Genomic DNA, 13,520 nt, shown 5'->3' with positions numbered 1-13,520 from the left:
CCTTCAACATTAAGTTAATTAGGAATTAATCTTCGTGATTTAATTTAATTTGTTTTTTATAGGGTTATCACGATTTCTTAACAGGGATTAAAGATTTAACAAGTTAACTCGAGTCAATCTAATATATATTTATCTTAATATTTAAAAATAAATATTATCAAATATGTTGTGGTATTAATATTTGAAAAACTTTCATCCAATATGCATCATATTTTAAGTTTATTATTATTCAGCATGTTAACAAAACTTTAACATTTTTTTTTCATTAAAAAGAATCCATCGAAGCCATGGATAAATAATCTAGTACTTTATGTAACATTAGGCACGTATCAAAGCTTGGAACAAAAATTATTTGGTAGACTTTATTCGTAAGGTCACAAGTACTGTGTATAGTATTGAAGAACGGTAGAGAAAATTTGATACCGATTAAAGAAGAATATTTTAATTTTTAAAAGAATTTATATAGATTGAAGGAAGAGCATCGAAGAGTAGATTGCGTGGTGGAGTTTGTAATATATAAAAAGGTAAAAAGTAGGGTTTGGATACACCCAGGAAGAAGGTTGGTTTTGCTTTAATGGCTTATGCTAGAAGTGGAGAAGATAAACCCTAAACTCTTGCAGACAAAGATTGAAAAAAAATGAATAGTGAAACACTGTCAATGCAACATACAGAGTAAAAATAGACAACTATTGGCATGCGAAGAATGAAATAAGTGTGGATCAAAAGAAATGAAGTTGCCGATCTGATGAAAATTTATTTGACTTGGGAGTTTGTATTATCAAGTTCATGATACAGATTGTTGAAAATATGTGACTTAGTTTTTTAACACACACATATATTACTTTTACACATTTTAAAATAAAAATCATACAGTCACTAACAAAGCATTGAAAAATCACTATCATTCTCTCTTCTATATAAAGGTAAAATCCTCTCATTCTCTTCTCTCGCAAAAATCAGGCAGATGAGATTCAATTGATTGATTCATTTTGAGATATCCCGGTGAGTTCAACTCTCTCAAGTTTTTGTTTCACTGTCGATGGGATTTAGGGTTTTTGTTGGGTCGTCAAGAGAATTTTAGATTATTAACTCTGTTAGTAGTAGCAGTAGTAGTAGTAAAGTCTTTTTCTTGGCTTGATTCTCCAAAACTCAAGAAATGGGTCAGAGAGAATTAGTTGATACTTACTTAGTACTACAACTTTGATTTGATTTTCAAGAATTGAATTTAGAAAAAAAAAAAAAAAAAAACAACAATGGCCTCCTATAGGCCATTCACCGCACCACCGCAACCGCCACAACCACCGCAACAACAACAGCAAAGACCAAATCAGTATACTCAAAGTTACAATCCTCAATTGGCCCCACCACCTCAAAACTATCAGAATTACTCACAACATTACCCTCAGCCGCCCCGCCCCGCCCCGCCTCCTCACCAACAATACCCTTATCAGCGACCCCCTCCTCCTGAATCCTCTTACCCACCTCCTCCTCCTCCACCAGCACCACTACAGCAACAGCCGCCGCCGCCGCCACCACCTAATATGTACTATCCCACTTCACATTATGCTCTTCAATCATTGCAGCAGCCAATTCAGCCTCCACCTCCACCTCCACCCCCTTCGTCTCCTCCTCCCAGCTCTTCAATTCCACCCCCACCCCCTCCCAGCTCCCCACCCCCTCCCCCTCCTAAGGACAGTGCATTTGAAAGAGATAAAGGGGTGTCTCAGGAGAAGAGAGAACATGATCATCCCAATCATGGGAAACATCAGCAGCAGCAGTCGCAGCTTCCTCTGGTGGTGAAGAAGGCGAATGGGCACCCAGGGAGGGTGGAGACCGAGGAGGAGAGGAGGTTGAGGAAGAAGAGAGAGTTTGAGAAGCAAAGGCAGGAGGAGAACCGTAGGCAGCAATTGAAAGAGTCGCAGAACTCTGCTTTGCTAAAGAACCACGTGATCTCTTCTCAAAAAGGGCATGGTTCCATTGTTGGTTCACGGTTGGGGGATAGGGTGGCAACTCCATTGTTGGGTGGGGAGAGGGCTGAGAATAGGTTGAAGAAGCCAACGACCTTCATGTGCAAGTTGAAGTGAGTATGCTGAATTAAGTTTAAATAGTCAGAATAACAACAAAAGCTGTAGCCCATCCAATGTGTCTCAGCCTGCTTTTATTAGTGAAGTCTCCAGCCTGCTATTGTTGTTTTGACAGAAATTGACTGAAACACTTGGGCTTCTTGAAAATAATCTTTAACTTGTTGGTCCTTTAGCCCTCCAGTGACCACTTTTAGTACTATTATTAACTCTGGTAGATCAACTAATGTGGTTTGATGTTATGTCTTTTGGGGCCTCAGGTTTATGATTGAATTTTTTTACTTTGTTTTATATTTTCTTGTAAATTAGGTGTTACTGGGACTTGCACCAATGCATGATGTATCACAGCAATTTATCAACATCAAACTCTGCTTCTATGATATTGATTTCCTGTTGTCTTTCATAATGTTTCTACCCTTTGGAACTTAGCAGCAGCAACATTGATTTTAAACCTAAGGATCAACGGTTTTCTTTCTTCATTATACATGTCAGCCTTTCTTTTTTATTAACTAATGACATGATTACTTTGCTGGAAAATGGTGATGGGTTTCTTAAGAACTTTTAGAATCTCAAAACTGAATTATATTAAATTAAGTCATGAAATGAATGTTCAAAGATATTAGAAGCACCAAATGCTGCAGCGTACCATAATCTAACTTACTGAAAAGTAAACAAACTGTATTGCAAGTTTGCAAGACAGCGGGTATTTTATTATTGTGTGATAGGTTTTCTGTTATTGATTTGGTAATTTCTTGTGCATGCTTGACATCTAAGATCCTAATATTCTGTCGATATGCTTGGATATCATGCTGTACTATATGGGTGTTCCAGTATACAGAGAGGGACACCAATATCTCAAGATATTAAATAAGGAAAATTAATTGGGTGTCCTCTGAAAACCACTTCTATTTGCTATGGAGCCTTGAATCTGTTGGTAACTTAGTTGTGTGGATCAGGTAGGTTCCTCCTTGCAAATTTTGAAGTTTCTCCTTTGCCCATTTTTCTTGTTCTACTATGCCTTTAAACCCATTTTTCTAATTGGGAAACCTATGTTATCTCATGCCAGCATGTGGGTGTATTTTATTTTTCTTCATTTTTGGATCCTGTGACCGATTTCTAGTATGTGTATTATTTAATACTCTAGACACGCTATCCATATGACTGGCAAGTAAAGTTTGTTGTACATGCTAGTTTTCGCTTCTTTTAAACTGAAATTTACTTGCATATTTCCAGTACTGATGTTATTTTTGCTTGCTTGCTATTTGAAGATTCCGGAATGAACTTCCTGATCCGAGTGCTCAACCGAAGCTGATGCCTTTAAAGAGAGAGAAAGATCGGTATGTGCATGTAGCATGAGGGTTTTATATATGTGCATTTAAGAATTTTAGCAGGAAAGTTTAAGTTGAGGCATGCCTAGAATCTTTCCCAAAAGGTGGACGTGATAGATATCTGTTCCACCTCAAGGAGAGTGTTGAGGGAGGGGATTAATGTCTTAACTCTTGTGTAAGTTTATTTACATTAGATGAGGCTTGTATGAAATTTAGATTGCAGTCATTCCACTGTTTCTCTTAATCCCCCCCCCCCCCAACACACATACAACAAATATTCCGATGTTACTATCTAATTTTGGGAGTGAGCCTAATTTAGCTTTGTATTCACAAAATATCTTATCACAATTATTTAAAAGGAAGAATCTCGATGAAGAGGTGTCAGTAGGAAGCATTGCATCTACTTTATTGGTATTTGAGAAAGGATATAATAACTATTGCATTTCTTCAGTGTTTGCATGATTCCTAAAATGCTGTGATCCTGTTTATCCTGCAAATTGGTGGTACGAACAGGAAGAAGCTTAAAGCATGCACATGATAAATTATGTCAAAAGATGACTGGTAAATTGGTGAGACAGATAGCATAAATAATAAATTTTACGAAGTTATGTAATGCTCTAGGCAAGCAATATACATGTAATTCACACATGGAAAACTTGAAACGATGCTGATATCTTATAGTATTGGATATGGCTATCTGATGTTTGAAGAAAGCATTGATGTGCTAATAGAATTTTGAATTCCATAGATGGACAACCTAGTGATTATTGAGTATGGCCATGCATGTTTCTGTCATTCTTGTATGTCGTAACTGCAGTGAACTCATGGTGTTTAGCAGATAAGACTTTATTTGTATCAAGTTATCTATTCGATCTTACACCAGCTTATGATTGATTTTTATGAAGTTTGCCATGCAGATTTTTTTTACAAAACGTTTTCAAGCGAAGCTTTGGCTAAAAAAGGAGAAAAAAATGCTGCAGAATTTCCAGTCACCTAATATTCTGTTGATATGCTTGGATATCATGCTGTACTTCTATATGAAACTATTATAGTCAATGTCAGTGTTCTTATTTGCAGATTTACTAAGTACACAATCACATCTTTGGAGAAAATGTATAAACCTCAACTATATGTTGAGCCAGATCTTGGGATACCTCTTGACCTTCTTGATCTCAGTGTATACAAGTATAATCTCTCAACAGCTTAATTTTTTAGGGTCAAGGTAATTTATACAACATGACATTCCTGAGCACCCTTTTTTCTACTGGTTTTGTTAGTCCTCCTAGTGTTAGACCACTTCTTGCTCCTGAAGATGAGGAATTGTTGCATGATGATGAGTCAGTCACCCCTGTAAAGAGAGACGGCATAAAAAGAAAAGAAAGGCCAACAGATAAAGGTGTTTCTTGGCTAGTGAAGACACAGTATATATCTCCTCTTAGCATGGAGTCAGCTAAACTGGTATGCTTTTCATGCAGTTCATTGCTTGTTATTTGCTTCACAAATTGCTAAAAGCTGTAGCATAATTAGAGACATTTGAATTTTCAGTCTCTGACTGAAAAACAAGCTAAAGAACTGAGAGAGATGAAGGGAGGCTGCAAGCTTTTGGACAATCTCAATAAAAGGTTTGTTTTTTCTACCTTGCCTATGTGAAGAAAATGTCGGAAGAGAAGAAGAAATTATATGACCCTTTTGCGTTACTTTCTGAAAGCATTAGTAATATTTTCAGGGAGAGACAAATCAAGGAAATTCAAGCATCGTTTGCCTCAAACAAGTTACCCCCTGTGCATGCAACTAATAAAAACTTAAAGCCAGTCGAGATTCTGCCTCTGCTACCTGATTTTGATCGGTATGGTGTTATTTGTTGCTTTTTATATTGTGCTACAAAGTATGAAAATAGAATCTCTCCTTGCAGAGTGTCTCTTCCTATTAATTTACCATGTAAGAGTGAAGTAAAGGTCTTCAATGATTGCTAGTTTGGCTGGTAGATTTCCTTCTTTTCCTCCTCGTTCTTGGTCAGGGAAAAAAGCTATGCTGCTTAATTTTTTTATTTTTTTTTGTGTTTCTTAGAAACATATGTTACACATAAATACATGTATGCATAGAATGATATATTAGCATATATTGCTTTCTTCTGCTTCAAATATTATGTTACACCCCCCCTCCATTCCACAACTCCTACTCTTTTATTTAACAATTATGAAGAATATTATTTATTAGTAAAGGATGCAGTAACATTAAGGAATTAAATTTTTTACTACATATGCATTTTGAGTAACCAATATAGAAATAAGGGCACTGTGTGGGATGGAAGGGGAGCATCATTTCTGAAATGTAAAGAATTAGAATTGCTGATGACTGACCAAATTTTGGAACTTGTAAAACAGTGGATGATCATATTGCATCCCAGCATTTTCACTTGTAATATATAAATAAGGACAACGTGTGGAATGTCAAGAGTGTCATTTCTGAAATGAAAAGAATTAGAATTTCTGGTGACTGGCCAAATTTTGGAACTTGCAAAACAGTGGATGATCATTTTGCGTTCCAGCATTTTTCACTTTCAAATCTTTAACTTTCACAGCTTTATGATGTTGTACCAGGTATGGAGATAAATTTGTCACAGTAGCATTTGATGGTGCTCCTACAGCTGATGCAGAAAATTACAGGAAGTTCGATCCATCTGACCGTGATGCCTATGAATCATGGGTAAGTTCTTTGAGTGGATGTATTGCATGGGAACAGGCAGATGAGAGTCGAATTAGAATATTTGTGATGCCTATTCAGATAAATTAGGTGAATGTGTAGGCAAATTGAAAATCAGAAATATAAGTGGCAACATACTTGCAGGTTTATTTTCATGCATCATTTAATGACTAGGACCAGTAATTGAGAATAAGCACCAAAAGAAATATTCAACTTGGAAATAGAAAGCTGAAGGACTATAATCAAAAGCGAGTAATAGAATGCAGTGAACGCAAGACAATAAATTCTGTGTTAATGAAAAGTGTATGTCTGGAAACAAATTAGATATTTTGCTCTAAACCATAACTTATCATTAACCCATGGAATTTGGCATGGATAGTCCTGAAAAGTAAACACTTAATGATGCATTTTGTTGAGTGGGTTCTTGATTTTTTATTACAGGCTATTATGAAAGCTTGTGTGGCATCAGGTTCAGATCCGGCTAACCCAGAGAAGTTTTTGGCATACACAGTACCTTCTCCAGATGAGGTAAGATTGTATTTTATCCAGAATTCCAAATGCTCTACATGCATATCAGCACTTAAGTTTTGGATTTCTCCTTATGTTTCAAAATTCCAATGAATGGTTGTTTTCATACTACACTGTCATCATTATTTTTATGTTGTGTTATGGTAACAGCTGTCAAAGGATATGTATGATGAAAATGAGGATATCTTATATTCTTGGATTCGCGAGTATCATTGGGATGTAAGTTGTTAATGTTACTTAGCAAGCTTCTTTATAACTGCTGAACACAACAACTTTTCTTCATAACACCTCAATCAGGTACGGGGGGATGATGTCGATGACCCTTCAACGTTCCTTGTTTCATTTGATGAAGCTGAAGCTCGCTATTTGGTATCAACCCTCTCTCTCACACTCGTTCTCAATGTACATCATCATCATTATCATCACCGCACACATTTTCTCAGTGCACACATTCTACATTGATTACTGTGACTTTACACTATTTTTATGATGCAGCCTCTTCCCACAAAGATTAGTTTAAGAAAGAAGAGAGCCAGAGAGGGAAGATCAGGTGACGAGATTGAACATTTTCCTATACCGTCAAGAGTAACTGTGAGGAAAAGAGCTGTAGCTGCTACAATTGAACAGAGAGATTCGGGGGTAATGATATGGAATCATACATACGAATTTTCGTTTTTTAAACTGTGTTGTTTATTCCTCTATTACTTAAGATTAAACAATGGTTTCAGGCTATTTCAAATTCAAGGGGAAACAATTCAAGGATGGAAAGGTTTGAGGATGAGGATGGCCTTGGAAGACTACAGAGGGTTGCTCTAGACGAGGACCTTCACCATTCTAGTGGGGCTGAAGATGAGATGTCTGAGTGATCCTTTGATGCAAATGCTGTAAAACTTCTGTACTTGCCTATTTGGGTTGGAAGGTGACTAGGTGGAGATTGTGTATTCAGATGCTCGCAATGAAAAACTGAGTAATTTACCCCCGCCATTCGTGCCGGCAGTTGGAATTTCCTTTTTGCCCCCCAGATTGTAGTTGGTTTTAGTTTATACAGATTTTCTGATATCAAGAGGGATAGAGAAAGGAAGCTGTAAAAAAGGTTAGACATCATATAAACCGAGTTTCATTTCCTCTAATGTGTTCAATTTTGATCCATGTAACATTAAAATGCTCTTTTTCCTTTTTTCTCGTTGTTAAAAATATAAGCGCTTGCTTGGTTAGGTGTTGATAGGCGTGGAAAATAGTTAATAACCCACATCTGGTTCTTTAATCTTTCTTTGATTTTGTACATTTCTATAATTCTTGATCAATGAAATTTCTTAGCAAAGGACTTGTCGCATTTCTTTGATAGCTTCCATATTCCATTTGCATGCAGAATCTTGTGAGCCCTTGAAAGAATAAATTTTAAATCAATTGCAGGTCTCTTGAAAAATTAGTCAGTTACAGTTGTGCATTCGAGTTTTCATCTTCAAATTGATTGCCTGGAAAATAGATGTTCTTGGCACCTGGTCCAGATGGAATTCAGTGCATCAAAACAATAGTAATCGATGTGTGGATCCACTGTTAAAAGTGGCATTGGGTTAAAAGGTATAAAGTCAGCCTTGAAGGGGATGCAAACCTACTCGTTGTATCACCTTTAAGAGTATTAAATGTGACCCATATTAAGAATTATAAACATCCAAAGAGGATGGTGAGCTGATTGCTATACTGGAGAAGAAGTCCTTGTACTTGAAGCTAAAAGAAGGCGAGAAAAGAAAACTGAGGAACAACAATCTCATTGCTTGATTCCTCTATTTTTGGGGTTTATGAATTACATATCCCGTGCTGCATGTAATGACATGTCATTTAATTTTTTAAAAGAAGTGGATGAAATATCATCTATTTCTAAACAAAAAAAAACCAAGCATATAGACATGGGTTTTCAGCATAGTTTTAAGACCCGACCCGGTGATCGACCCGGTATAATGACCGGGTCACGGGTCAAATGGGTTGATCCGGGTTCACCCGGGTCAACGAAAAAAATAAGAGAATTCCAATGTAACACTTAAAGCAAAATTTGAATTTGTTGTTAACAGAAACAGAAGCAGGGCAAGAACCAGAGCCCAGATTCATAACAAGTGCAAAAGATTAACATATAAAAAATAAGCAGTGTTAAACATATACTCAAACTAGTGAATGAAGACTCAAAGAAGTATACTCCATTTTATAAAGAAGAAGAAGACCACGTGCCAGCCTTAAGCTCAAGGCTCAGTTATTAACTATTAGTAAGTGAGTCTAGCAACTTTTCTCTTTTCAGGACTAAGGTGGAAAGAAGAAAGGCAGACTCTATGAAGTATGGATCAGCGGCGGATTATTTTAAGAAACAAGCAACATCAGCTTCATGTGACCTTGATTTATAAATCTGAATTGAAGAGAGCAAAATCCTCTGTAAAACCAAAAGAGAGATGGGAACAAAAGTCACGAAACCTGGTAATCTGATATGGCTTACCTTGAAGTTTTTTACGAGTGGTTTAAATTCCTCTGTAACTGATATAGCATTGAAGATTGAAAAGATTAGGTTTTTGTAATTTTGTCTTCATGTTGCAAATAGTTTGACAAATTGACAGTAAAAACTAAAAAGCTAAATCGGTGACATTTTAATTATATATATATATATATATATATATAAGAAAAAAAACAGTCGGGTCTCATATGGGTTTACCCGGGTCATCTGGGTCTCAGGTCGACCTGCCAGGTAAACAGGTTTTGTCGGGTTAAATTCTTGGCTGGTTTTTTATTAAACCCGGCCCGGTTCCAGCTCCGGGTAGGCTGGGTCCCGAGTTGACCCGTCAGGCCGGGCCGGGTTTTAAAACTATGGTTTTCAGGCTCAGGTATCCAGATATGCATGGGCTTGGGTTTCTTGCCTGCCTAAGGGAATAATTGAGTTTGATTACGAACTTTTTTCCTTTTTCTTTAAAAATTTAAGTACAACTTTTTTTTTTAATTTTAATGTATTTTTTTAGTTTTTCTTTAAAAAAATTTGTGAAACTCTTCTTTTTTAATTTTAATGTATTTTTTTAATTTGCATTATTTTTCTTATTTAAATCTTGATTAAAACTCACTCTCATATTTCTTTTTTAAGATTGTTAATCATTCAATTAAATAAAGAAATAGATTTAAAAAAAAAGTTATTAAACTCAGACAAGGTTATGATCTAGATCATGAGTTGGAAAATCTTACCCAGTTTGATCTAGGTCCATCAAAATGTCATCGCCCTGGTATTTTTTTAAAAGAATACATTGTATCGACATCGCTTTAAAAGATTTTTAATAAAAAAAAAGTGAATCGGGTTTTCCCCAAATGTCTGGTCATTTAGGCCACATTTTAAAACACAATGTTGTTACTCACTTTTGATCCCATGAAAAATCAAGAAAGGAAAATAGAAAAAAAAATTCAAAATACAAGAGGATATACATGAAAAGCCTAGAATATTGTCCAAGTTGGTGGTGAATGACCAAAATGACAAGTAGAAAAGTTGGAGGACCAAAATATATGAGATTGGCAAAATTAACAACCTAATTTTGATTGAAAAAGGGTCTTATTGGTGAAAATATTTTTTTTTTTGATAAAAAAAATACAAATTTGGATAGGTAAGGACTTAATGAGAATTTTGGAATGCTTAATTAATTTTATTAAGGACTTGATTACAAGGAAAAATCAGTTTTTAGAGTCAATGTTAGTGTTAATTGGAGTAAATTAAAGATTGGGGACTTAGTTTTTTGGGAGGTTTAATTGGACAAATCAGGGGCTTCATTGTAAGAATATTGAAGTTTGATGGGCAATTAGAGACTTGATTGAAAAAATCCAAAACCAATAACCAAACTGAAAAAGACGCGTGGTTGTAGAGACTGAAATTGACCAAATCAGGGCCAAATTGAAGAAAATTAAAAGTTTGATGGTCAATTAAAGGTCTAAATGCACAAATTAGAAACCGAGGACCAAGATAAAAATGAAGCTGAACTTTGGGGATGATGTTAAATTGAGAGGGGTGAAATTGCATGAAATTAAGATTTTTAGAGGAAATTACGGATGCAATTAAAAGCAATTGGAAGAACAAGGAATAAAGTGAAATTTGTCAAATCTTAAATTAAAAACCTTAATTTCTAGGGTTTAACCTAGACAAATCATCATTAGACCACTATTTAGTTTCTTCTTGAGGTTTTGGTTAATCGAGTACGCACATTCAGGTGAATGAATGTAGCATCTCTGACCACCTCTAAGACTGTAACTACCATCATTCAAATGAGAAACACCCCCTCTACAAAGATTAGCTACTCCTATCAAACATTTACATCTCATTTTCTTCAACAAACTCTACAACATCTTGTCCATGATCAGCCATCATTACACTTTTATATTTTTGGTTGATCGAGTTAGCTACAGACCTCCAAATTGAGCAAGAATGGATCCAATAGAAAGGTATGTTTCTCCTCTACCAATTTCAGGTGGTCTCCAATAATGTTTACATCGAAGTTGCTCCAGCGAAGCCTTGACTAAGATACTCATTTGTGCAAAACCACTCAACTTTTTATATGTTCATACTTAAAAATTCTTAGAAGGTTATTATCGAGAGTCATAAATCTTTCATCCAAAATCAGAAGGTGAGGGATGCTTGCCTTTGTCTTTAAACAAAACAAAACCATCAAAACAAATTTGTTACAAAACCACCATCCCAAAATCATTAAATGGCAGGTTCCAGTTGTAAACATTTGTAGAAAACTCTCTCATTTTAAGCAAAGGGCTAAACTTTGATCAATCTATGTTTGAATCCATCAAAAACCCTAGCAAAACCCTATAAATACCCCCTGAAAATGAAAAAAAAAAAAAGACAGAGGAGAAACACAATGTGAAAAGATCCAAGTGTGGAGGTTCAAAAGCCTAACATGGAAAGTCTAACAAGCTTTAGAAGGAAAATATAGTGAAAGGAAAATAAAAAAAGAAAAGAGAAGGAAAACAACAATCCATGGCCAGCAAGCTTGGAGAAGGTATAACCATGTAAAAGTTCAAAGGATAAGTCCATGTGGCCTTTCTATTCACGCTTTCTTAAAGTTTAAATCTTTTTTTAGGTTGCTTGAGCTTATCTTGCATTTTTTTTATTTTATTTTGGTGTTGGAATAATTTGATAGTTTTTAGCATAGTTTATTTTGTTTTTGTTAGTGTTTTAAGCATGTTTTCGAATGCTCAAGCTTTTGTTATGATAGTTTGTTTTAGTTTTAGTTTTGGTCAATAATGTTTTACTGAAGCTAGCACTAAATGATTGATTCTTGATTTTGATGCTTGTTTGATTCAATGTTTTTAGCCTAATAACATGTTGATGATGTATTTGAGGTAGTTTGATTGGTGTTTGAATCTATTTTATAATAAAACAATAAGCTTCTTTTATGTGGGTTAAATATTTGTATTGGTGTGCAAAAATTTTATGTTTTGTGTTAATTTTCAACTTTGATTTTGTTTCAGTTTAAACCTTTGTTTTGGTTTAGTTTTCAGGTCAAACCTTGGTTTTTTATTCGATTCGTGGTTGAACCAGTGTCTTTGGGTCGATTCATTTGGTTTTATTTTGGACCAAGTACTTAAGGTTTTGTTTGGTTGAACATCCTTTTGTTAATGATTTTTTTATCTAAGAGAATGTTTGGCAAACACACCTTTAAATTTATTTTTGCAGTTTTCTAGGGAAAGAAAAGATAATTTTTCAAAAAATGGCCTTAGAGAAATAAATAATAATAAAAAAGATTTTTCTAATTGCATATGGCTCCATCCTTACAAAAACAAATTGCATTTTATTCATTAAAAAAAAAGATAAAAAAACATTAGCATTGTTTTTTTTAGAAAATCTTTTTGTTTTTTTGTTTTTTTGAAATTTACAATAATTCTTAAGGATTTGGTCAATATTTTAATAATTCTAAAATTTTAATTTTTATGAATTAATGGTTAATATTCTGATAAAAATGGTGGACCTACCAGCAGGCTGGTATTTAAGTATCAGAAATTAACTAGAAAATTCTTAGAATTATTTTAGATATTCACTGATTTTAATTTGGAGTATTTTTTTTCATCACAATATACGAGTAATGAAAAACAGTTTTGCCTTTTAGAATAGGTGAACCCTATCAGAGCACTTATATGGATTTTTCCTATAAAAATTTACCTAGGTATGTGAGCCCATAATAAATTTGAAATGTTAGATTTATTCATGAGCTTAAATATTTGTTCTGATCCATAGATGAATCATTAGTTAGGAACCTCATCAACACCTTTAAACCACATCCAGACTACATAATACAACTTACCTCGTGTAAGGTGTGCTAGGGTGCTAATACCTTCTCTAACCACAATCAATCTCTTACCTTGAAATTTTAGATAAGACTAGTCTACTCGAGTCTCCTAGTGACCCTAAATCAAATAACCAGGTGACAATTCCTTGATCCTGATGTTAATATTTATAAAAATAAAATAAAACAACAGTGTATACCATTTTTTTTAATCAAACTAGGTCTTGACCAAGTCAACAAGGTCATACTTGAACCTATCAAATCAATCAGGTTATATTAATTCAACTCTCACACAGTTTAAACCACATGATTTAAGTTGTTTCTTTTTTAAATAACATTATGATAATATTGATATTTATTAACACAAGCCTTTATTAATTTTATTAAACATATGCTTTAGAAAATACTAGATAGAGGGCTCGTGCTGTATTGCAAGCCACCTTAAAAATTTTCAAATGCAAAGAAGGATGCTAAAATGATGCAAGTGTTTATAAAAAAGCAAAACAAAATCTAAGATTCGGGTCATTGACTCGACTGAGGTTTAATAAATTCATCTAATTTAAATAATATGAATAAAA

At 34.6% G+C, this 13,520-nt stretch overlaps 1 protein-coding gene across 1 annotated transcript; it reads left to right on the top strand.

Annotated features, from left to right (window-relative positions):
* Positions 1–546: 546 nt before the first annotated feature.
* Positions 547–7,961, top strand: LOC7461933 (protein PAF1 homolog). The gene is made up of 12 exons (XM_002303276.4): positions 547–2,080; positions 3,350–3,418; positions 4,487–4,594; positions 4,687–4,867; positions 4,955–5,031; positions 5,136–5,255; positions 6,010–6,115; positions 6,554–6,640; positions 6,791–6,859; positions 6,938–7,009; positions 7,136–7,279; positions 7,369–7,961. Exons 1-12 carry the CDS (start codon positions 1,254–1,256, stop codon positions 7,504–7,506), a joined length of 1,998 nt encoding a protein of 665 aa, XP_002303312.4. The 5' UTR covers positions 547–1,253; the 3' UTR covers positions 7,507–7,961.
* Positions 7,962–13,520: the final 5,559 nt, after the last annotated feature.

The sequence above is a fragment of the Populus trichocarpa genome, chromosome 3 (genome assembly GCF_000002775.5).
Source record: "Populus trichocarpa isolate Nisqually-1 chromosome 3, P.trichocarpa_v4.1, whole genome shotgun sequence".
Taxonomy (NCBI): Eukaryota; Viridiplantae; Streptophyta; class Magnoliopsida; order Malpighiales; family Salicaceae; genus Populus; species Populus trichocarpa.
Note: the sequence above shows the minus strand (reverse complement) of the source record. Positions and strands in the feature narration are given on the sequence as shown.

What these genes read in the sequence shown, in the direction of transcription:
- LOC7461933 (XM_002303276.4), top strand. Translation starts at nt 1,254, where the DNA reads ATGGCCTCCTATAGGCCATTCACCGCACCACCGCAACCGCCACAACCA. An exon ending in GCATGGAGTCAGCTAAACTG is followed by an intron (nt 4,868 to 4,954) that starts GTATGCTTTTCA and finishes TTGAATTTTCAG; the next exon opens with TCTCTGACTGAAAAACAAGC. An exon ending in GTGATGCCTATGAATCATGG is followed by an intron (nt 6,116 to 6,553) that starts GTAAGTTCTTTG and finishes TTTTTATTACAG; the next exon opens with GCTATTATGAAAGCTTGTGT.